This window comes from Salmo trutta, chromosome 40 (genome assembly GCF_901001165.1).
Source record: "Salmo trutta chromosome 40, fSalTru1.1, whole genome shotgun sequence".
NCBI lineage: Eukaryota > Metazoa > Chordata > Actinopteri > Salmoniformes > Salmonidae > Salmo > Salmo trutta.
Window position 1 is genome coordinate 4,125,993 of NC_042996.1, and position 25,417 is coordinate 4,151,409.

Consider the following 25,417-nt stretch of genomic DNA (forward strand, 5'->3'; position numbering starts at 1 on the left):
TGTGTCAATTCTTAACTTTTTCCAGTATATCAGGTGTCAAAAATATTCTACAAACAAATCAAATGCAGCAACATTTATGACTGTAAAATGAGTCTTATTGGGGGGGGGGGGGGGGGGTGATTTTTCAAACGTGAACAAACCATAACTTAAATTTCCCCCAATTTTTCATAAAAATAAATGAAAATAATTGAATGAAATATGAAAATAATCCACTTGCTTTTATTTTTACCAATACAACATTTTACTACCTAAAGACCAAAAATGTGAAGTTAAAATGTTTTAATTTATAGAATCCGTTTAATTCAACCCTTTTCTATGCCTGAGTAAACAAATGTCAATATTGTACATTGGCAGGGACTGAAGTTTTGCTGAGTGAAAAAAAAGACAAGAAAAAACAGAACTGATTCTCAATGTGATGACCAACTGCCAAACTCCCTTTATGAACTCTTAAACGTGAAAAAAAATGACTAGGATTTTAATACCCCTCCACTTAACCCACAATTAAATGACGAACAGGACTTTTGAGCTTCCCTGTGAACGAGAAAAACGGAACATTGAAACTGCTAAAGCAATGAACGTAGTAAATATTTATAGAAATGTGAATGAATAGTCCCTGGTGATTCTTACTCCTTCCCTCTCCTGTTGAAACTCTCCACCCCCCAATGGACCTCTTCGCTATACAAGCCTTAGTGTTTATCTGTTTGGCTAGAAGGTTTCTATTTATCTACAAATATATAACAAATAAAAATTGCAGGCAAAAATAGTTAAGTTTCAATAGAAACACCCTTTTTTTCCTGAAAATACAGCAGTATCTGAAATAGTCCTCTAATTCAATGTTTAACTCTGTCCCTTGTTTTTCTGCATCGTACGTCAGGAAGCTCTTTCGTCTACAAACAGAAAAAAAGTATCTACAAACTTTGTAAACAGACCTGCTTTTTCCAAAAACATAAATAATTAAAAATATTAACAGCCAATGGAGCAGAAAAAACGTTTCTGAATGAGCAAGGGCCTAATACATAAATATACAACACCATTCAGATAAAGAGAAGCTAAAGGTCATCTTTCATTTCTTACAGCTGATCTTCAAGCCAGGAGGAGGACCCCTCCCTCATTAAAATAATATGAATAAAAAAACAGGTCACTTTCAATCTGAGTCTATATTCACCCCTCTTGCACCAAGAACAACCTAAAAGTTATCAATGAGGGAGGGGTGGAGACAAAAGAAGCCCTCGCGTTGCCAGAGGGGTATTTTTAACAAAAATAATAATTTCTAATTAAATAAAAAAAATCAAAACCAAACCCTATATTCGAGAATGTTTGCTCGTTTCAGTCCAGCACAAGCTCGAAGCTTACAGAAGACTATCCGCTCTCCCTTCTACCTCTTCTTTCCTCTTCTCCTCTGCCGTCTCCCCTCTTCCTCAGAGGTGAGCTCCTCGTCGTGGGTAGAAAAGTGGCTGTGGTGGTAGTAGTAGTGGCTGAGGGTGGGGGCTGGCTCAGAATCAGAGGGAGGTCTCCAGGCTGTGTAAGGGGCTCCCTGGGGCCGAGGGGGTCCCTGCTGCCTTGTTGCCCTCCACGTAGAGGTGGTTGTTGCCGCTATCCACTGCATTATTGTTCTGGTTGGGCGAGGGCGTCGGCGAGAGTGACGGGGAAGGAGGGGTAGGCGTGGCGTTGCGGGGGGAGGCGGAGTTGCGCTTGGTGGGGGCATCGTCCTCGGCGTCGGTGTCGTCGATGAGGGGGATGGAGGGCTCCGAGTCCTCTATCCTGAACTCTGGGTGGGTCATGAAGTTGTGGATGGAGCTGCGTGACTCTGGCTTCTCCAGCCCCTCATAGGGGGACAGGGAGCTGCGGAATGCATTCACCACCCTAATCTGTTGGGGGAGGGAGGGTAAGGGGGACACAGTCAGTCTCAACATAAAATCATACACACATACATTTTGCATTTTCAATTGTAGTTCAAACCATGGACACACAAAAAAAAAAAAAAAAAAATGGGTCAATTGCGGTGAGTTTGGGATGGGGGACATGAAAAAACACCATTGATTTTGTTGTGAAATTCTCAACAAGACGTGCAAGTATGCAGTGAGGACTAGTCCCGGAGGCTACAGTCAATCGGTGTGTCATCAAACCCTGATCACTTTTGTTACCATCTTTCCTCGGACTGAGACTGAGCACTCAGTGGTGGAAGAAACCAGTCAAAAGCTAGTGGGTCGTGGGACATGTCTCTTACCGTCGGCTTTCACACCTCAAGAAAACTCCTCTTGGCATTCAACAAACCATTCAACAAATCCAGCTCCAACCCTCAGTCCAAGTTATTCAAAATGCAAGAAAAATGGAGACATGTTCTGGGGCAATGTTCTGGATGAGAACACATCCATAGAGGACAGAAGCTTAGACACAGAGAGGTTACTTGTTTTGGTCATGCTCAGGGTGAGGGAGGTGAGGAGGGTCAGTCACTGATATTGTTGTGGAGAAAACAAAAACTGCAGCAGCCAAGCAGGTCTAAAGCTTATATATAGCTAGATACGCAACAGCACAAGAAACACTCAAACGGACTATAGAGACTGAACCCATGCAGAGCAGTGCTACCTTGTGTTCAACAGTAGTAAACCTTTGAGTATAGCCCATGACACATTTCACAGAATCTAAGGAGGAATATGGTTGGAGTCAGTAAGATTTGGGGGCTTTTTGGCTTCATTTTTGGGGGGGAAACAGTGGATACTACACACTGGCTATGAAAGAGGAATATTGAAATAAAAAGTACATCAAATTATATCAATCCTAAATGTTAAGCGTTCTCATCAGCGAAGCACCTGGAAAGAGGGTTCATCATTTAGTAAGGAGATGTGGCTTATAACCAAAGAGAGAAATTGAAATTAAAACATGGTCAAAACACTACTCCCTAGTCTCAAAGCCTCTGAAGAAACATCACATCAGTTAATACAATCAATGTCTGCAACTGCAGGTCAGCCAGTCTGAAAGAGACCAGTTGAGTTCACACAGACACACTCCCTGGTAGAGAACAGTTAATACACTCAGAACACATCACAAAGCTCTTCATCTGGGTCTCAGGAAAGAAGGTTCATTTGGGAAGGGACAGCCTTGGTTATTTGCGGGATGCCGAAATTCCATTCCGCAGAGGACACAGACATTCCAGGAGCCTCCTGCACACAGTACAGCAGCCCCCGCAATGTTCCACTGATTGTCTATTAGTGGAGCGACAAGGTGGCTAGAATACCCAGACCGACTTAACACTCTGGACTGAACTTCACCCTGGAAAGACCCTGAGAAAGAACCAGTCCGGTCTAAAAATGGGAAAGGTCATGCATTATTGGTTAGGCGGCGAACGTTGACCAACGTAACCAAAACATGGACAATATGTTTACATTTGGAGAGAGAAATAACTTGTTTATGCTCAGTTGGAGACAACCTCTGTTTTGGGGGGATTTTAAGCACTACCATCTACCGTGACCATGGGCTTATACTCAAAACATTTACACAGCTACTATAGAGGGGCCAGAGCAGCGACAAGGCCCACAAGAGCAGGGGGGGGGGCAGCCAGGGGGGAGGGGGGGGGCACAGCAGCAGACGTGACCAGACAATGTCAATCCAACGTTCCTCTAGCTCCTCCCTCAACCTCTATCTTCAGAGAATGAAGCAGAAGCAGGAACAGAAAACAAGATGTGACACAGGAAAAGCCCTTAGAACTCGTGGTGACCTTGTGGGTGTTACAGTACATCCATATACAGCAGTTATGTTACCAAGCAACATGGAAGATGTGGTTGTTTTTTGTATTTTTTGTTTTTTGAAGAAAAGGAGGGACAAGTAGGAGTGAATGAATTCAACGTTAGGCAAGAGAGTAGAAGAGGAAGATGTTAGATTTTCATGCACTAAGGAAACACACACTCACACCCCACAGTGGAAGAAGCGGTGTTGGCGTCAGTGGCAGTGGTAGAAAAGGCTACATGTGTAGGGCTAGAAACATTGGTTACATCGTGCTGTTGTTGGCTGGAGGTGGAGGGCTGCCGCCTTAGCTGGCGCTCCTGAAAGGAGCTTCCGCTCTGGAAGGCACTCACTACATCCATCTGCAAGGAATCAGAGAGGGTGACAGGAGAGGATAGAGCCCAGAAACCACAGCAAGAGGAGAGGCGAGAGAGAAAGGGCGAGAGAGGCGAGAGAAATGGCGAGAGAGGCAGAGCGAAAGAGGCGAGCGAGAAAAGGGCGAGAGAACAAAAGACCAAGAGTGGAAGAAACCAGAGAAAGGTGAAAGAAAAGGCAACAAAATATAATAGAAATGTATATTTCCCCCCACTCAGAGAGATATAGCAGTTGAGAGAGAAAGGGGGTGAAAGGCACTGATCTGAAGGTTTCTCCCCGAGCCTGATCTGACGCTTTACATTTCCTCATTAAAAAAATCATCCCATATTCAAATACCTTTCACACCTGGCCCTTTAAGATACCTGTACCTGTATTTGCGCTGCATTATGTGGTCTTCTCAGTATCACAAAAAAGGGGCTTTTCTTCATTGACCATCACATTATCATGTTCAACTTAGCTTGTTAGAAAGCCAGAAATAGAACTGGCAAAAAGGACCTTGCTTGAGCTTTCCAAAGCAAACAGAAAATCAAAGTCAAAAGAAGGCTTTTGAGGGGAACATGCCAGCTGTTCTCTCAAAGTGCTGAGAGAAAGGGAAAGGGGATGAGAAGTGCATAGAGTTAACCTCATGGCTTGTGATTCCTCTTTGGTTCGACATCGGTGGAGAAGCGGTCAAGGAGGACATTACCTGAGTCTGGATGCGGTTGAGGCCCCTGAACCAGAGGATCTGTCCACGGCGCAGCTCGCGCTCGGCGTGGTCGATCTCCTCCATTTCCTCCATGTCCTCCAGCTCCTCGTCAGGGATCTCCTGCCTCTGGGTGCCGTGGCCGGCAGACTTCAGGAACCTCAGACTTTTGGTGGGGATGGATGAGATCAGCTGGAGGGAGGAGAGGGGCAGAGGGGTTAAGGGCTTATCACAGTCCAAACCGTGTCTGCAATATTGGACCACGAATCCCATCTCTACCACAGAGGACTGACTACTAACATACAGACAGCAAAGACCCAGGTTACTGGTATATATGTAATGACAGGCTGGACTGCAACAGGTGCACAACAGGCACCCTCACACAATGTGCATCTGTTAACCAAACAACCAGTTTCCACAGGAAGTCAGCTCGGAAAAGAAATGCGACTGATGCAAAAGTAATGGGTTGTTGTCTGGTGACTAGGGTTCCAAAGGGTCGGAAACTTTTTACGGAAATTTTCCATGGGAAGTTACGCCCAGGAATTTTGCTTAAATTCATTTTTAAAAAAGTTAGCTTTATTACAGTGAACTTTTTTTGTGGGATACACAAGGCAATTCTAGGTCTTGTGGCATATTTTGGTTAAACTATCCCTAATTCAAATGGAATTGCAACCCTCTGCATGCACAGTGCATTCTTCATCACATGTACAGCTGATTCTCAAGATCTTGCATACTAATGAGATGCTATTGAGCCCACACTACTACACTGTCTGAGCCAAGGACTACATGCTTTCTGGTAAGTCTTGATTACAATACTAGTTGGGGGGAATATATTTTATATGACATTTTTGTTAACGAGTAAAATAGAAGCCTACAGCAAAGTGTGTTTAAATAATTTCTAACCTGTTAACAATTTCTGCTAGTTAGTTTTTGCTACCAGGTGGGTTTTAGCTTGCTTAAGCCTGCTAACGGAGGAGTGTTAATTCACCTGTTTCCATACAGGTTTCATTTGAAAAACATTTATCTTACAAATGAGTTTGTTTTAATTTTACCTTTATTTAACTTGGCAAGTCAGTTAAGGACAAATTCTTATTTACAATGACGGCCTGGGAACAGTGCCTTGTTCAGGGGCAGAACAACAGATTTATTACCTTGTCAGCTCGGATTCGATCTAGCAACCTTTCAGTAACTGGCCAACACTCTAACCACTAGGCTACCTGGTGCCCCATGTTTAATCTAACTTCTTAACTATTTATCTGTACATGGAATTGTATTTTTTTACAATTTTTTCCCCCCCTAATCTTTACAGGAAAATGCCACAGGCACCATCTGATGTGTGGAGACATTTCACTGCAGCTAATGTTGAAGGAAAAGCTGTGTACATTTGCAAATACTGTGCCAAATCATATGTGAAGAATGCAACAAAGATGGAGAATCATCTGGCCAAGTGCATAAAGTTCCCTCAGTGCTCACAACAAACAAGCTCTGACAAAAGTCACTCTACTTCTATTCGAGGTGAAAATGACGAATCAGACACCTTATCGATAGCAACAGCTCATGGTCCTCCTGGAATCAAAAGTTTTTTTTTTACTCAATGGAGGAACGTAGACAGATAAATGCTGATGAATGTCTTGCCCGAACTGTGTATGTAACTGGTTCACCTCTGATGCTCACAGGCAATGTGTATTGGAAGAGATTGCTGAATGTTCTTCGCCCAGCATACACCACTCCAACCAGACATGCTTTATCTACTCATTTGCTGGGTGCAGAGTTCAACAGAGTTCAAGTGAAGGTCAAGCAAATCATCGAGAAAGCAGACTGTATTGCAATCATCTCTGATGGGTGGTCGAATGTTCGTGGGAAAGGTCATCAATGACCTTGGACCACAGAAGATATTTGCACTGGTGACAGACAATGCTGTGAACATGAAGGCTGCTTGGTCTAAAGTGGAGGAGTCCTACCCTCACATTACACCCATTGGCTGTGCTCCTCATGCATTGAATCTGCTCCTCAAGGACATCATGGCACTGAAAACAATGGACACACTCTACAAGAGAGCCAAGGAAATGGTTAGGTATGTGAATGGTCATCAAGTTATGGCAGCAATCTACCTCACCAAGCAAAGTGAGAAGAATAAGAGCACCTCATTGAAGCAGCCCAGCAACACCCGTTGGGGTGGTGATGTCATGTTTGACAGTCTCCTGGAGAGGAAGTCTGCTGATATGGACAGCCCCATCAAGAGGATCCTCCTGGATGATGTATTTTGGGAGAGAGTGGTAAGCAGCCTGAAACCGATAGCAGTAGCCATTGCACGGATTGAGGGAGACAATGCCATCCTGTCTGATGTTCAGACTGCTTGCAGATGTAAGAGAAGAAATCCGTACTGCCCTGCCCACTTTACTGTTGCTCCAAGCAGAGGAAATTGCAGTTCTGAAATATATCAAAAAGGGTGAAGACTTCTGCCTGAAGCCCATTCACACTGCAGAGTACATGTTGGACCCCAAGTATGCTGGTAAGAGCATCCTGTCTGGTGCAGAGATCAACAACGCCTATGGTGTCATCACTACCGTGTCTCGCCACCTTGGTCTGGATGAGGGCAAGGTTCTTGGCAGTCTGGCGAAGCACACTTCCAAGCAAGGGCTTTGGGATGGAGATGCAATATGGCAGTCGTGCCAACATATCTCATCAGCCACCTGGTGGAAGGGACTTTGTGGATCTGAGGCTCTTTCTCCTGTTGCTTCCATCATCCTCCAAATCCCACCAACATCTGCCACCTCAGAGCACAACTGGTCCTTGTTTGGGAACACACACACCAAAGCACGTAACAGGCTGACCAATACAAGAGTTGAAATATTGGTGGCCATCCGGGCAAATTTTGGCCTTTTTGAGGCTGACAACGAGCCATCCTCAACAAGGTTGGAAAGTGACAGTGAAGATGAGGCTTCAGAGTCTGATGTTCAAGCGGTGGACATTGAGGAGGTCCAGGAAGAAGACATGGAAGCCTGAGAGGAAGACAACCAAAGATTTAGTTTCTAGACTATCATTTTACAGATGTATGTTAAAACCATTTTTGGGAGATGCGATGGATCATTGAATACTCCCTTTATTTTGTTGTTCAGTGAAATCATCCCATGTGAAGAGTCAACTCATTTAATTAAAGTTCAATTTGTAACTAAATCGTTTTCTTTATTTATATTGGAAGGATTTAATCATTTGCAATTATGCCTACTTATAATAAGGAAAAAGGTTTATGTTTCTGTCTCCATATGATATGGTAAATATATCCAATGCAAAAATATCTACATTTAAATGGTATTAATATTAATTTGCCTATATTCCCATTAATTCCCACAGAAAGTTTCCACCTCTGAATATTCCCCAAAATGTTCAACCCTACTGGTGACAAAGCCATGTTTGATCTGTGGTCATGTCCGGCCATTTACTTGCTAGGTCAGCATCACAATCAACAACATAAAAAAAACAGGAGAAGGTCAACAGGAAATTGTAATACAATAGATATCTCAGAAATAACATGACAGCGCTCAAATCAGGAATTCTAGATCCATCTGTAAAAATCATCATCCAACTAGCCATTTCAATACAGTGTGGCAATTCAGCTACCCAACACAGCCACATTGGGGCAGTAGTGTATCCCTGACGGATGGAGCCTTGTTGGAAAGTTACAGGTGACGCACTTGCAACTCACTGTGTGTGTGTGTGTGGGTCTTCTTACCTGACCCCAGAGGAGACTGCTAAAGCCCAGAAAGGTGCACCATAGCCACTGGTCGATGCTCAGGCCCACGCAGCTGAATGGTTTGCCTCCCCACTGCACTATGACTATCTGAGAGGCCGGAGAGGAAAGAAACATATTTAGAGGTCAAGCTCATTTTCATTCATGGTTTCTTGGCTTGCTGGTAATTCCATTTGACAGATATGCGTGTTACAGCGGGTTTCATGTGAACAATGTATGAATATGGTTTGGGTTTCGTTTTTCTTCATTCTTTATTTATCCAGTCGAGAGCCATTGAGATGACTCATTTAAGGGAGCCCTGGCCTTCTTATATATGGGGAAGAATCTATATTCTTCCAGAAATGGACTCCTATACAAGCGTACTACTTTTGTAGACTGCAGTCAGGCCAAATGTAGTGACCTATATAAGGAATAGGGTGCCATTTCAGACAGACCCATCTTCCCTAAACATCTGAAACCCTCTTCTAAGAGTATCTTAAATTAACCCCTAGCGCTGGCTTTGCTGATCACTACTTTAATGAGGGAAAATGTACTCACTACGACTGTGATGTGGTTGTCTCACCTAGCTATTTGAAGACAAATCCACTAATTGTAAGTCGCTCTAGACAAGAGCATCTGCTAAATGACCAAAACATAAAAATTCAAAAATGGTGTCTGTTTAAAGCAGTGAGCAACTCCAGCAAGCAGACATGCTACAGTCTGAAGACACTAGACACTAAGTGATACCTGGATGATAAAGGTGCCAAAGACGATAGAGCAGAAGATGAGGTTGTTGAAGATGCCGTCGAAGACGTTGCGCTCGCCGTGGATCTTTCTGGCGTTGATCTCGTTGAAAAGCTGCAGGAGGACGAAGGTGTTGAAAATAATGGTGTAGTGCTCTGAGGGAGGCGAGTGGAGGGGTGCGTACCGTCCGCTGTCGATGTCAAAGATCTGCTCACCTGGGGGGGGGGGAGAAAGAGAAACAGGGGGAGGTGAAGTGTTGACCCACTACCTTTTTAAAAAATCTTTATTTTATCTAGATCACGTGTCAAACTCATTTCACAGAGGGTGTCTGCAGGTTTTTGCTCCTCCCTTGTACTTGACTGACGAATTAAGGTCACTAATTAGTAAAGAACTCCCCTCACCTGGTTGTTTAGGTCTTAATTGAAAGGAAAAAACTAAAACCTGCAGAGACTAGGCCCTCTGTGGAATGATTTAAATGTCGACTCAGCGTTATGATCCAAATCAGTCAGGTTTCAAGATTGGTCATTCAACTGAGACTGCTCTTCTCTGTGTCACGGAGGCTCTCCGCACTGCTAAAGCTAACTCTCTCTCCTCTGCTCTCATCCTTCTAGACCTATCTGCTGCCTTTGATACTGTGAACCATCAGATCCTCCTCGCCACCCTCTCCGAGTTGGGCATCTCCGGCGCGGCTCACTCTTGGATTGCGTCCTACCTGACAGGTCGCTCCTACCAGGTGGCGTGGCAAGAATCCATCTCCGCACCACATGCTCTCACCACTGGTGTCCCCAAGGGCTCAGTTCTAGGCCCTCTCCTATTCTCACTATACACCAAGTCGCTTGGCTGTCATATCCTCACATGGTCTCTCCTATCATTGCTACGCAGACGACACACAATTAATCTTCTCCTTTCCCCCTTCTGATAACCAGGTGGCGAATCGCATCTCTGCATGTCTGGCAGACATATCAGTGTGGATGACGGATCACCACCTCAAGCTGAACCTCGGCAAGACGGAGCTGCTCTTCCTCCCGGGGAAGGACTGCCCGTTCCATGATCTCGCCATCACGGTTGACAACTCCAATGTGTCCTCCTCCCAGAGTGCTAAGAGCCTTGGCGTGACCCTGGACAACACCCTGTCGTTCTCCGCTAACATCAAGGCGGTGACCCGATCCTGTAGGTTCATGCTCTACAACATTCGCAGAGTACGACCCTGCCTTACACAGGAAGCGGCGCAGGTCCTAATCCAGGCACTTGTCATCTCCCGTCTGGATTACTGCAACTCGCTGTTGGCGGGGCTCCCTGCCTGTGCCATTAAACCCCTACAACTCATCCAGAACGCCGCAGCCCGTCTGGTGTTCAACCTTCCCAAGTTCTCTCATGTCACCCCGCTCCTCCGCTCTCTCCACTGGCTTCCAGTTGAAGCTCGCATCTGCTACAAGACCATGGTGCTTGCCTACGGAGCTGTGAGGGGAACGGCACCTCCGTACCTTCAGGCTCTGATCAGTCCCTACACCCAAAGAAGGGCACTGCGTTCATCCACCTCTGGCCTGCTCGCCTCCCTACCTCTGCGGAAGCACAGTTCCCGCTCAGCCCAGTCAAAACTGTTCGCTGCTCTGGCACCCCAATGGTGGAACAAGCTCCCTCACGACGCCAGGACAGCGGAGTCAATCACCACCTTCCGGAGACACCTGAAACCCCACCTCTTTAAGGAACACCTGGGATAGGATAAAGTAATCCCCCCCCCCCCAAAAAAAAGATATAGATGTACTATTGTAAAGTGGTTGTTCCACTGGATATCATAAGGTGAATGCACCAATTTGTAAGTCGCTCTGGATAAGAGCGTCTGCTAAATGACTTAAATGTAAATGTTACGATGTAGATGCAGAAAGGAAACAGTATAGTGGGTCAATTTCCACAACTACTAAGAACGTTGAAGCATAAGGCTCAACTTCACCGCTGTTTTGGTCCGGTGGCTACCACGCACTAACAGTGTTAAATCGAACCCTTGCACATGTGCAGATACTGTGTGAGAGCGAAGTGCTGCTTCGTGCTCATCAAAATATCTGTGCCACTGCTCGTGGCAGTCCCATTGAGATCAGAACACCTCTTACACATGAAATGATCAGCAAATTTCACTTAAACTTTCATATGTTCTCAGCCTTCTGCCGACTGAGGTTAATCTCACATTGGACAGTGAAATGTGTTGTTTTGCAGGGTCAACCATAGTAGTACGCGCCCCTGGAGCAAATTAAGGTTAAGTGCCTTGCTCAAGGGCACAGCGTCAGGTTCTTCACCTTGTCGGCTCGGGTATTTGAACAAGCGACCTTTCGGTTACTGGCTCAACGCTCTAAACGCTAGCCTACCTGCCGCCCTAGTTAAGGTGGTAGTAAAGGTGACACCATCAGAGAGCCAGTCGATCAAGACCGCCTCATACCCATGTGAAATTCCATGGCATATGGTAAGCCGTTTCAGCTCAGTGTGCAATTAGAGTGAGATGCAGAGAATGGAAAACACACATGCTTCTACACAGACACACTCTAGTACTTTACCTACGAAGAGCAGGGTGAAGATGATGATGAGCTGGTAGACTCCGTGGCCAAGGATGTTCTTCATCATGGTGCGGGAGATGAGGGGCTTGTTGCGGCCATACGGCTTCCTCAGCAGTAGAGACTCAGTGGGGGGCTCAGTGGCCAGGGCCAGGGAGGCAAAGGTGTCCATGATCAGGTTCACCCATAGCATCTGGACAGCTTTCAGAGGAGAGTCCTGGAGGGAGAGAGGGAGGTAGGAAAAGGATAGGGGGAGACATAGGGAAGGGAGTGGAAAGAGGAGAGATACAGAAAGGGGGGAGAGCAGGACAGAGTGAGAAAGGGAAAAAAGAAAAGGATTACTCATGCAGTCAGTACTACTTACATAACATCCTCCACACTATCCCAACGTCAGACTGTAGACACACTGCACAAATCCAACCAACGCATTCAAAGAAGTGCAGGCCATAACACGAAGAGCAAATGGTGCCTGAGCAGTGATCATTGAAAGCCAAAAGACTTCAGTAGCCCACACACTGCTCAGAAATGACACACAAGCAGCTATACAGGTGTCCACTTGCTGACTCACCAGAGCTATTCAGGCTCCAGTAAAGAGAGGCAAACCACTTCATGCCAGCAGAGGAGCTAGCGAGCTACATACACATTAGCTGCTTAGCATGCTAGCAGAGCCGCTACCTACATACATTGTGCAGCTTAGCATGCTAGCAGAGTGCCTAGCTACACACAGGTAAACACATTAGCATCTACACTAGCATTCAGTGTGTGTGTGTGTGTGTGTGTGTGTGTGTGTGTTTGTGTGTGTGTGTGTGTCTCTTGACCCGTGTGGCCCTCTAGTAAATGCTCAGCCACTCATCATCTCAAAATTACAGCACTGTTGGATAATGCACACAGCTCAGGCCCGGAGCTTTAAATAGCTGTTTGTTCCGTTTCTATTGCAGGCTCATTTACCATCGTTTTACACCTGGATGAGCACTAATTTGGTGGCTGCTGTGATCAACAGGTCAAATAGGGGCGGATGATTGCTACCTCTAGTCAGAGAGAACCTGAAAAGCAGCTCTGATCCACGGGAATACATTAGAATAAATTGGTTGCTCCATTTTGTACTGCCTTAGTCATTGTGGATACACACACAGATCATAGACTTCAGTCATAGGTGACCAATCTTGCCATTCAAGCTAAGGGAGGATAGATCCTGATCCTAAGAACCAAACCCTCTATTCCCTCTACAATGTTCCCTCTGAATGCAAATCAAATCCAAGAGCACAGTGCTTCGCTTTTCTCCACATCACATACTATGAGTCATATCAACGCGCAACAGAGCTGGTGTGCTGTGCTCTGCTTGTTTCAGCAGAAGGTGGGGGAGGGGCAGGAGAGGAGAGGAGCAGGTGTGTGTGACAGTCTGTGTGAGGCATGGAGGGAGAGAAAGTAGCCAAACCGACACGCGCTAGTTAGACAAACTTGTTGCTGCCATAGTTTATCTATCATACCATCTGGTAGTGCCCGACTTGAATGCATCAAATTGTTGTAAAGAATCTAGATAGCTAACATAGTCAGGCTGATTGAGACTGTTTTGCTGCGCTCCCCGTACTGGTCTACAACACCATTCATATTAAACAGCCTACCAGTTGGTTGATCATTGTAGCCTACTCCTTCTCATTTGGCCATCTTCATTCAGTCATTTTAATTCCATTTGGCATTGATTAGAAATGTCCAACTTCACTTGAACTTTGATTGACTAGAAGCTACACGTGAAACGGATGTGTAGGCTACATGTGAGTCGTTTTTACGGGGCACACTCATAACTGTCATAAAACTGTTTTATTAAAAAATAAATAATGCATTTTTTTTCTCATTTAACCTTTATTTAACCAGGCAAATCAGTTAAGAACAAATTCTTATTTACAATGACAGCCTAGGAACAGTGGGTTAACTGCCTTGTTCAGGGGCAGAACAACAGATTTTTACCTTGTCAGCTCAGAGATTCGATCTAGCAACCTTTCGGTTACTGGCCCAACGCTCTAACCACTAGGCTACCTGCCGCCCCAATGGTCTATCTTGTAGGCTATGTAGCAATGTCACAGACAATTTTATTTAATTTCAGACATATCTTTTTCATTATTAAAATAGGCCTATATTCTTCTTACAAATGAATACTCTCCCAAGTAACAGAATACTATCATCCGGTGGGATATCTGCATAACCATGCCCATCCCTAGTTTGTGTGTGTGTTACCTGCGTGATGCAGGCGCCGGTGAAGGCCACGATGACGGCCACTACGTTAACGGTGAGCTGGAACTGGAGGAACTTGGAGATGCTGTCGTAGACGTTGCGGCCCCACATCACCGCCTTGACGATGCTGCTGAAATTGTCGTCCGTCAGGATGATGTCAGAGGCCTCCTTGGCCACGTCTGTGCCGGCGATACCCTGCAGGTGACACACACACATTAAGTTCTATATTGAAGTTGTGCAAAGCCGTGGTCTAGTGTTAAAGCTCTCCGCTCTGGACACACATACTTCTCTCCCAGGAGACAAGGGTTCAATCCCCACTCCAAACCTTCATACCATTCTTCATATCCCCATCTACCCCTCTGTCAACTCATAACGGTCTCATTAAGAGAAACAAGAGTTCGATATTCAAGTAGTCGTAGCCCTATACACATGTAATTGCGGTGCAGTACGTTTGTTGTTACTGTTGATATGTGCCGATATGTGATGGCCATTGGTCACTACAGAGTGTGATGTTATCAGTCAACTTGATTGAACTTTAGTTTCACATCTTTCTCTCTTTTTTACGCATGATACATTCATTGTGTTGCTTTGTAAACATGCAGTAAATTACATCCATAAAGTTTACAATGCCAACATCCTTTTTGACTCCCCATATAAAAGTGCAGATTAAAGTTCCATCATGATCGTTATCTGGACTTGTGACGATATGCCTCATGGTTATCTGGACAGTATGAGATGGCATACAGTATGGGCAATCATTTACAGCCAACTAGTATCAACATGTTACTTTCTGATACGACTGGCAGAGAAATGAGACTCACCATGGCGAAGCCGACATCAGCTTTCTTCAAGGCGGGCCCGTCGTTGGTGCCGTCTCCTGTGACTGCTACTACCTGCCTCTGTTCTAAGACCGTACTGTCGATGATACCTGGGGGGAGAGAAAAGAAAATGACCAAATAACAGATTTGAAATGACAGATTTCAGGACACTGTGACTTGTGAAAATGACATTTTTCATGTTCATCCTGAAAGAGCAAAGCGAAGTACCTTTGACTAATGTGTGCTTGTCGGTGGGTGAGGATCGTGCAAGTACTCGGAGTTTGGGCCAGATCTTATCAATGCGCTCTTGTTCAATCTAGAAGGGAAAAATGAGACTAATTAGCCTACAATCCCTATTCTTCATCTATCTACCATGTTGTTAGCTTGTTCCATTAGTCCATCAGGGCCAACTAACCCTACTAGGTTTATTAACACTGAAGTACAATGTCAAACAGGGTCGTGTTCATTAGGGCACGCAATGGAAAAAGGTCTCAAACCTTTTGCAATGGGAAATAAAAATAAGTCTTTCTTATTGGACAAGCCCAGGTAGTCTCTCCCTGTTTCAATCCATTTTCTTCCGTTTGGTGATAATGAACACGACCTAGTTGTGTTTTGGTGTAAAGGCACGACAATATATTTAACCCACCTCTCCCTTCTCGTTGCGGATCCGTCGGTTGAACTCCTTGCCTTCCATGCACAGGAACTCGTCTCCGGGCTGCAGGATGCCGCACTTGGTGGCGATGGCGCGGGCCGTGTTGATGTTGTCCCCGGTTACCATGCGTACCGTGATCCCGGCACGCTGACATTTCTTGATGGCGTCCGGGACCTGGAGGGGCAGAGAGGGAGAGGTGTTAGTGTGACTGACTGGCTGCGAAATCCAGGTTTCCTGACAGCTGCAGGACTGTCCCAGCTTGCAGAGCTCAAGCCTAGGCATCAGCTCAGGGAGTGTACACAAGTCTTCAGGTCTCGGGCAAGGTCACTGTACGAGCAAACCACTTCTGTTCCATAGGGAACAAGTCATCCTCAATACGCCATCTGGTTGCAATGGGTCTTTAACCATCACAGGAGCTGTTGATAGACCATGTGTGAGGCTGACAGAGATGAACCATTAACTAGGACCCAGAGTTGTTCCTAGTCAGAGGCCTCTCTGAATGTCACATATCTATACTGATAAGAACACACTTCGGGGTCAATGGAAATGTCAATAACACAATAACTCTGACATTTGCATACAACTGTGTGCAGAGGCTTGCTTCCTTTTCACTAGCATTTTTACATTTTTGTCATTTAGCAGCCGCTCTTATCCAGAGCGACTTACAGTAGTGAATGCATACATTTCATTTCATGCATTTTTTTTTTGTACTGGCCCCCCGTGGGAATCGAACCCACAACCCTGGCGTTGCAAACACCATGCTCTACCAACTGAGCCACAGGGAAGACTAGGGCCTCATGCCCTAGAAGCCATGTGTGTGTGGTAGGTAAAGTATATCAGATTACTCCACTCTTTCTTTGCTAATGTCAGTCTGCTTGTTTTGTTTGACTGTTGTCCATAAACTGACCTCGGGTCTGACTGGGTCCTCGATGCCCACCACACATACACAGGTCAGGCTGGTGAGGATGTCATTCTCCTGGTCCCAGTCAGGCTCGCCCTCCGAGACAGGGAAGTCGCGGTAGGCCAGGCAGATGGTGCGCAGGCCCTCTGAGGCCATGGGCTCAATCACCTTCTTCACCATGTCCTCTCTGTCCCGGGGACGAAACACCTTGGTCTCGCCACTCGCCGTCAGAAGCTTAGAACACCTGGTGGTGGGGGACAGAGTGAGAGGGACAGACAGAGAGCGACAGAGACGGGTGTGATGTGGTTAGACCCAGCGATATGATAACACACAGCAGGAAGCCTGTTTCTCTGACTTCGTCCCAAACGGCACCCTAATCCCTACATAGTGCATTACATTTGACCAGACCCTATAGGTGGGTAAAAAGGAGGCGTGTTTAGAGCCATTTGGGAAGGCTTAGACTCATTTCTCCGGGCCTGTTTTTAAGAAGCTATGTTAAGGGGCTTGGTGGGATGCACTTGAACTACTTAGCGCCTAAGCCGAAAACAATTCCTTTGCAAGCCTGCCTGGCCACCTAGAACCCATGTTAAGCTCTTTGAATGCTAATTGTGTGCCATCCACTACAAAACCAAAGTTGTTCCATGTTTGTATGAGGTGATAACTTGTACACTATCGGTATATACAGTGAGGGAAAAAAATATTTGATCCCCTGCTGATTTTGTACGTTGGCCCACTGACAAAGAAATGATCAGTCTATAATTTTAATGGTAGGTTTATTTGAACAGTGAGAGACAGAATAACAACAAAAAAATCCAGAAAAACACATGTCAAAAATGTTGTAAATTGATTTGCAATTTAATGAGGGTAATAAGTATTTGACCCCCTCTCAATCAGAAAGATTTCTGGCTCCCAGGTGTCTTTTATACAGGTAACGAGCTGAGATTAGGAGCACACTCTTAAAGGGAGTGCTCCTAATCTCAGTTTGTTACCTGTATAAAAGACACCTGTCCACAGAAGCAATCAATAAATCAGATTCCAAACTCTCCACCATGTCCAAGACCAAAGAGCTCTCCAAGGATGTCAGGGACAAGATTGTAGACCTACACAAGGCTGGAATGGGCTACAAGACCATCGCCAAGCAGCTTGGTGAGAAGGTGACAATAGTTGGTGCGATTATTCGCAAATGGAAGAAACACAAAATAACTGTCAATCTCCCTCGGCCTGGGGCTCCATGCAAGATCTCACCTCGTGGAGTTGCAATGATCATGAGAACGGTGAGGAATCAGCCCAGAACTACACGGGAGGATCTTGTCAATGATCTCAAGGCAGCTGGGACCTTAGTCACCAAGAAAACAATTGGTAACACACTACGCCGTGAAGGACTGAAATCCTGCAGCGCCCGCAAGGTCCCCCTGCTCAAGAAAGCACATATACATGCCCGTCTGAAGTTTGCCAATGAACATCTGAATGATTCAGAGGACAACTGGGTGAAAGTGTTGTGGTCAGATGAGACCAAAATGGAGCTCTTTGGCATCAACTCAACGTGTTTGGAGGAGGAGGAATGCTGCCTATGACCCCAAGAACACCATCCCCACCGTCAAACATGGAGGTGGCAACATTATGCTTTGGGGGTGTTTTTCTGCTAAGGGGACAGGACAACTTCACCGCATCAAAAGGATGATGGATGTGGCCATGTACCGTCAAATCTTGGTTGAGAACCTCCTTCCCTCAGCCAGGGCATTGAAAATGGGTCGTGGATGGGTATTCCAGCATGACAACGACCCAAAACACACGGCCAAGGCAACACAGGAGTGGCTGAAGAAGAAGCACATTAAGGTCCTGGAGTGGCCTAGCCAGTCTCCAGACCTTAATCCCATAGAAAATCTGTGGAGGGAGCTGAAGGTTCGAGTTGCCAAACATCAGCCTCGAAACCTTAATGACTTGGAGAAGATCTGCAAAGAGGAGTGGGACAAAATCCCTCCTGAGATGTGTGCAAACCTGGTGGCCAACTACAAGAAACATCTGACCTCTGTGATTGCCAACAAGGGTTTTGCCACCAAGTACTAAGTCATGTTTTGCAAAGGGGTCAAATACTTTTTTCCCTCATTAAAATGCAAATCATTTTATAACATTGTTGACGTGCGTTTTTCTGAATTTGTTTGTTATTCTGTCTCTCACTGTTCAAATAAACCTACCATTAAAATTATAGACTGATCATTTCTTTGTCAGTGGGCAAACGTACAAAATCAGCAGGGGATCAAACACTTTTTTCCCTCACTGTAATATCATTGGCTATATATGCCACTTAGCAGACCCGGTTGTCCAAACTAACTTACTGAATGCATACATTTTAGTATGTGTGTGATCCATGTGGAAATTGAACCAACAACCTTGGCATTGCTAGCACAACGCTCTTTCCAACTGAGCCCCACAGGACCATAGAATCCATACCGGGACATAGATGTACACCAATTTACACTTAGTTTACCATTGATATCAATGTCTGACTAGTTAAGATTCACCCCATACTGAATACTGAGAGCAGCTTGATTTAGCTTGAAACCCAAACCTACTTCTTGAGGAGGATCTCGGAGGCTCCCTTGCTGAACATGCGGAAGCTCCCGTCGGCGTTCTTCAGCACGGTGCTCATGGACTTCCTGCAGGAGTTGAAGGTGTAGACCTTGTAGAGCTTCTCCTCAGGGATCTCGTTGCGGATGGCCTGGTAGTCACGCTTCAGGTCATTAGCGAAGCCCAGCAAGGCACATTCGGTTTTGTTGCCCACCTGGCGCGGCAGACCACCTTCCTTCTCCGGAGACTGGTTACAGAGAGAGACACACCAAGTATCACGTAAGGGTCGTGTTCAGTTGGCACAAAACGGAAGAAACCGGTACCAAAGGGAGTGCAATGAGGAGGTACCATCTGAACTTGCCCAATTATAAAAGCTTGTCTTCCGTTGTAAAATGTTTTGCTACGGCATGGCCTAATGATTAGGACCCAGGTCACGTTGGAAGCTATTAACATTCAGTCATCTCATACTAGTGATTTGTTACTGACATGACATTTACAAGCAAAACTCCTACCCCCACATTTAATCAATTAAATCGTCAACAACGTTACTCTAAACCCATCAGTGACTGCACATCGATAGTGCACACACACACACACACACACACGCCTGTGCAGTACTCCTGGACAGACCATTTCTCGAAGCAACCTCCCTCACCATAATGTTGGTGGTGTAGGCGCTGTTGACGCTGATGCCCAGGACAAGGATGTCCATGATGGCGGCGGGGATGAGCTGGGGCTCAGGCACGTTGCGGTAGTGCTTGTCGGCCACGTAGGCCTGCACCACCGTCATGCGGTTCATGGTCAGCGTGCCCGTCTTGTCCGAGCAGATGGCCGTAGCGTTGCCCATGGTCTCACAGGCGTCCAGGTGACGCACCAGGTTGTTGTCTTTCATCATTTTCTGTTAGGAAGAAGACGGGGGGGGGGGGGACATCATGAAAAAGGTAATTGAATTAAATATGAGCTGCAGAAGGTAAATATGAGCTGCTGAAGGGGGTCAAAGCCTAATGAAATAGAAAGGGACGGTTTAACTAAGCTTTTCCATTCAACAGTACTGCAGTGGCATCCTCGCATCTCTGCATCAAAAGCTGCTGTAGCTTCTAAGTCTACAGTGGTGTGAGTGGGCTGGATAACACCTTAAACACTGGTCTTCCAGGGCTAGGGTCTACTACTGATATTACTAATCAACCTGTTGGCCCAACAACTCCAGTTAGAAGGATCATGACACAGCCAACTGGCTTTAATGTATCATGGAAGGCTCTTAAAGCTACAGTTTTGGCTAAGTGAAGGGTTAACAAGCCGATGGCTAATCTACTTTGTAAGCGAATAAAGCTTGAGTTAACAAGTAAAGCTCGTTGGCAGTGCGGGTCTTTTCACACTGCTCGTGGTAAAAAGCTACACCAGGAAGTTAATGATGAATTGTAACCTTGCACAGCCACAATGGCTGGGCGATATGGCCTATGTTTTCAAACTTATTGGTGAATCATGATATGCACTATATATACACACACAAATGTGGACACCCCTTCACATTTGTGTATTCTGCTATTTCAGCCACACATGTTGCTGACAGGTGTATAAAATTGAGCACACCACCATGCAATCTCCATAGACAAACATTGACAGTAGAATGGCCTTACTGAAGAGCTCATTGACGTTCAACGTGGCACCGTCATTGGATGCCACCTTTCCAACAAGTCAGTTCATCAAATTTCTGCCCTGCTAGAGCTGCCCCGGTCAACTGTAAGTGCTGTTATTGAGGTGGAAACGTCTAAGAGCAACAACGGCACAGCCGCAAAGTGGTAGGCCACACAAGTTCACAAAACGGGACCGCCGAGTGCTAAAGCGCGTAACAAAATCAGCTGTCCTCGGTTGCAACACTCACTTACTAAGTTCCAAACTACCTCTGGAAGCAACGTCAGCATAAGAACTGTTAGTCGGGAGCTTCATGAAATGGGTTTCCATGGCCGAGCAGCCACACACATGCCTAAGATCACCATGCGCAATGCCAAGCGTCGGCTGGAGTGGTGTAAAGCTCGCCGCCATTGTACTCCGGAGCAGTATAAACACGTTCTCTGGAGTGATGAATCACGCTTCACCATCTAGCAGTCCGACGGATGAACCTGGGTTTGGCGGATGGCAGGAGAACGCTACCTGCCCCAATACATAGTGCCAACTGTAAAGTTTGGTGGAGGAAGAATAATGGTCTGGTGCTGTTTTTCATGGTTCAGGCTACGCCACTTCGTTCCAGTGAAGGGAAATCTTAATGTGACAGCATACAATGACATTCGATATGATTCTGTGCTTCCAACAATTTGGGGAAGGCCCTTTCCGGTTTCAGCATTACAACACCCCCGTGCAAAGCGGGGTCCATACAGAAATGGTTTGTTGAGATCGGTGTGGAAGAACTTAACTGGCCTGCACAGGGCCCTGATCTAACACATTTGGGATGAATTGGAATGCCAACTGTGAGCCAGGCCTAATCGCCCAACATCAGAGCCAGACCTCACTAATGCTCTTGAGGCTGAATGGAAGCAGGTCCCCGCAGCAATGTTCCAACATCTAGTGGAAAGCCTTCCCAGAAGAGTGGAGGCTGTTGTAGCAGCAAAGGGGGGGACCAACTCCATATTAATGACCATGATTTTGGAATGAGATGTTTCGAGAAAATTGTATTTTTTTCATCAAATAAGCTTTGTTGTCAATACACTGCATTTCAAACCGTCAGGAATAATCTAATGATACCTAAACTAAATATAAGCCTTCCACAACCATAACACCCACTAATTATTTAACTTGCTTTTTTGTAATAATCACTGATCTGGCTTTCAAGTCTATGAAAATGCCATTTTTGTAACAAATGTAACCAGAACCATGCATAATGCACATCCACTAATAATGACTAACTTCTTACAACAGGCATTATAGAAACCCAACAGGTCTCATAAATAATCTCTCAAGCACAAGCCTACGTGCTAGTGAGTAGCCAGCTAATCTTTATATTTACTCCATATATCGTCCAACCCTAACAGACACTCCATATTCGGACAACTACAACCATTAAAATGGCTTATTGTCTGGTGTAGTGTTTTTGCCGCAGACCCTGAGGCGGAAGGGGAACCTACTTTGACGGAGTAGGCCAGGGAGATGGTGACGGCCAGGGGAAGACCCTCGGGGACGGCCACCACCAGCACGGTGACGCCGATGATGAAGAACTTGACGAAGAACTGGACGTAGATGGGCGTGCAGTCCTTGTGCCAGGGCAGGCCCTGCACCCAGAAGGTGTCCACCACGAACAGCACCACCAAGATGATGACCGTGATGGCAGACATCACCAGGCCTAGAGAGAACACAGTAGTGAGACTCACTCTTCATCTACAATATAATCAACAGGAGTGTAATCATTACGCCCATTCTGTTGCCAAAACTTTTACTGTCAACGGAAAATGTTTTGCAACCAAAACTAAAGTTTCTGTTGGACAAATTAAGGTACAACCCTCCCGGTTTGGCTCTGTTTGTTTCCGTTTGGTTCTTAAACAGTTTCCGATGCAAGAGGTAATGAATACACCCCAGGTCTTCCTACTAGACTACAGAGTACTGACCAGAACCTCAGAGAGACAGGAAGCGAGAGAAAGAGAGCGTGAGAGCGCGCGACAGGGAGCGAGAGAGAGCGTGAGAGCGCGCGACAGGGAGCGAGAGAGAGAGCGCGCGACAGGGAGCGAGAGAGAGCGTGAGAGCGCGCGACAGGGAGCGAGAGAGAGCGCGACAGGGAGCGAGAGAGAGCGCGACAGGGAGCGAGAGAGAGCGCGACAGGGAGCGAGAGAGAGAGAGCGTGAGAGCGCGCGACGGAGAGAGAAAGGGAGCGCGTGAGAGCGCGTGACAGGGAGCGAGAGAGAGCGCGACAGGGAGCGAGAGAGCGAGCGCGCGACAGGGAGCGAGAGAGAGAGAGAGAGAGAGAGAGAGAGAGAGAGAGAGAGAGGGGGCGGGGGAGCGAGCGCGCGACAGGGAGCGAGCGCGCGACAGGGAGCGAGAGAGAGAGGGGGCGGGGGAGCGAGCGCGCAACAGAGAGGCGAGAGAGCACGACAGCGAGAGAGCGACAGTGCGAGAGAGCGACAGTGCGAGAGAGCGACAGTGCGAGAGAGCGACAGTGCGAGAGAGCGACAGCGACAGCAAAAGCGAGAGAGCAAGCAAAAGCGAGAGAGTAAGAGAGCGACAGCGAGAGAAAAGGTAAGTTCACTGACCGGCTTTGCCAATTTGTACTGCTAATTTGGTTAGCTTCCCCTGGAGAACGGACTTCTCCTTCTTCTCCTTCAAGTTGGATTTCCTCTTCTCATCGATGTCGACTTCGTCGCTGTTGAGCGGCTGCATCTCCATGGCGGCTCCGTCCGCGGCTTTAGCTGAGGGGGAGAGAAGAGAGGGGGCGTTGACTTAAAGGTTGGACTGACTCAGAATGGAGGTACTCCTACTGCAGTTTCAATTACCAGCCCTCAAGGGTGAGAAGGCTTCTGGTTTTCATGTTTTAGTTCTAATCAACTGGACTGTTTTGCCAACCAATTAGCTGATGAATGAACTACCAGTTAGGAAGGAAACCAGCACTAGTAGCCTTGCCTTTCTGCCTACCTGGCTCATGCTTAGCAGGCAACAAGCACAAACAAAGATTTTGAAACAGGATTTACTGGTACAACTTACAATCAAATGGCCCATTGTAATTTTTCTATTTCAAAACTTCCTTGTTTCATGCCTACTGACCATAACCTGATTACTGTTCATTCTTGCACGTTCATTTAAAAAAGCAAGTCACTGCACAACTGTTAAAGCAAACAAACTTTGGACATAGAAGTTGAGGGGGGGGGCGGGGTTGAGATAAGCAAGTTGGAAAATCAATGACAAGTAGTTCCATCTCTCCAGTCCTTTAGTGTGATTCAATAAGGAGTCATTGTCAAAGAGACTTGAGACTGACTCAGAATGGAGGTACTCCTACTGCAGTTTCAATTACCAGCCCTCAAGGGTGAGAAGGCTTCTTTCTGGTTTTCATGTTTTAGTTCTAATCAACTGCCATATTTTTGCAAACCTTTTCTTTTGGCTTCGATTCACAGAGAAGTGCTTTTGGAAGGGAACTTGGGGTAAAAGTCACTGCAATTTTGAGTACAGTCCAAAATGTAATTTGGTAGGAATCTAATTACCATATTCCCACTCAGAGAGCAGCAGCCCTGGGATCTGTGGAATCTGCTGGTACAGTGGCCAGACAGACACCATTTCAATTCCTCTAAAGCCCCCTTTCCCTCCCTCCCGGGTTTGAAAATGCCAACAGACACCTTGACTCATCTGACCAAGTAACATAGAAGACGCTGAGCCCCTGGTCTGACGGCGGGCGGGCGGGCTAGGCAGGCCAGCAGGGCTGATCCATAACCCATCTCTCCCAATGATAACATCATTATCTCTGGCCCTGCCAGGGCTAGATCAATGTGTCGGCTTCACCCGTCTCTCTCCCAGCCCTGGACTGACTGAACAGTCATTATATACTGTCCCTCTCTCTCCCAGCACCGGACTGACTGAACAGTCATTATATACTGTCTCTCTCTCTCCCAGCACCGGACTGACTGAACAGTCATTATATACTGTCTCTCTCCCAGCCCTGGACTGACTGAACAGTCATTATTTATACACTGTCTGTCTCTCTCCCAGCCCTGGACTGACTGAACAGTCATTATTTATACACTGTCTGTCTCTCTCCCAGCCCTGGACTGACTGAACAGTCATTATTTATACACTGTCTGTCTCTCTCCCAGCCCTGGACTGACTGAACAGTCATTATTTATACACTGTCTGTCTCTCTCCCAGCCCTGGACTGACTGAACAGTCATTATTTATACACTGTCTGTCTCTCTCCCAGCCCTGGACTGACTGAACAGTCATTATTTATACACTGTCTGTCTCTCTCCCAGCCCTGGACTGACTGAACAGTCATTATTTATACACTGTCTGTCTCTCTCCCAGCCCTGGACTGACTGAACAGTCATAACATTTTACATTGACATTTTTTTTTGTCATTTAGCAGACGTTCTTATCCAGAGCGACTTACAGTGGTGAGTGCATACATTTCATACAATTTCATACATATCATACTTTTTTTTTTTTTTTTCTGTGCTGGCCCCCCGTGGGAATTGAACCCACAACCCTGGTGTTGCAAGCACCATGCTCTACCAACTGAGCTACAGGGAAGGCCATAATATACACTGTCTGTCTCTCTCCCAGCCCTGGACTGACTGAACAGTCATTATATATCACCAGTCGATTCTATCCCCAGGCTCCTCCCTTGCTGATGCCAGGAGCCACACAGACAGCATCTGCAGGATGGGTGCCACGATATTCCCAGGTGGTGTGTTCTGCATTTACACAGCCTGTAATCCCAGACTGAAGGATTATTCTGCTCACAAAGGAGCTCCGCCAGGACCTCAATG

General features: G+C 46.2%; 1 protein-coding gene across 6 annotated transcripts in view; it reads right to left on the minus strand.

Moving 5' to 3' along the window:
- atp2b1a (ATPase plasma membrane Ca2+ transporting 1a) overlaps positions 1 to 25,417 on the minus strand; it is a 53,800-nt gene continuing 28,383 nt past the window's right edge. For 3 of the 6 annotated variants that reach the window (XM_029742531.1, XM_029742529.1, XM_029742530.1), the window contains 15 exons: positions 23,198 to 23,353; positions 22,082 to 22,296; positions 19,618 to 19,860; positions 18,968 to 19,209; positions 16,401 to 16,638; positions 15,488 to 15,667; positions 15,070 to 15,157; positions 14,845 to 14,951; positions 14,027 to 14,218; positions 11,798 to 12,011; positions 9,255 to 9,466; positions 8,511 to 8,618; positions 4,781 to 4,969; positions 3,990 to 4,082; positions 1 to 1,868 (listed from right to left, as the gene is read on the minus strand). In XM_029742531.1, coding sequence (XP_029598391.1) covers positions 1,500 to 1,868; positions 3,990 to 4,082; positions 4,781 to 4,969; positions 8,511 to 8,618; positions 9,255 to 9,466; positions 11,798 to 12,011; positions 14,027 to 14,218; positions 14,845 to 14,951; positions 15,070 to 15,157; positions 15,488 to 15,667; positions 16,401 to 16,638; positions 18,968 to 19,209; positions 19,618 to 19,860; positions 22,082 to 22,296; positions 23,198 to 23,353 — 2,846 coding nt within the window. In that variant the 3' untranslated portion in view covers positions 1 to 1,499. Of the gene's footprint in view, positions 1,869 to 3,907; positions 4,083 to 4,780; positions 4,970 to 8,510; positions 8,619 to 9,254; positions 9,467 to 11,797; positions 12,012 to 14,026; positions 14,219 to 14,844; positions 14,952 to 15,069; positions 15,158 to 15,487; positions 15,668 to 16,400; positions 16,639 to 18,967; positions 19,210 to 19,617; positions 19,861 to 22,081; positions 22,297 to 23,197; positions 23,354 to 25,417 lie in introns of all 6 variants that reach the window. The other 3 variants (XM_029742533.1, XM_029742532.1, XM_029742535.1) reach the window with 2 other exon arrangements.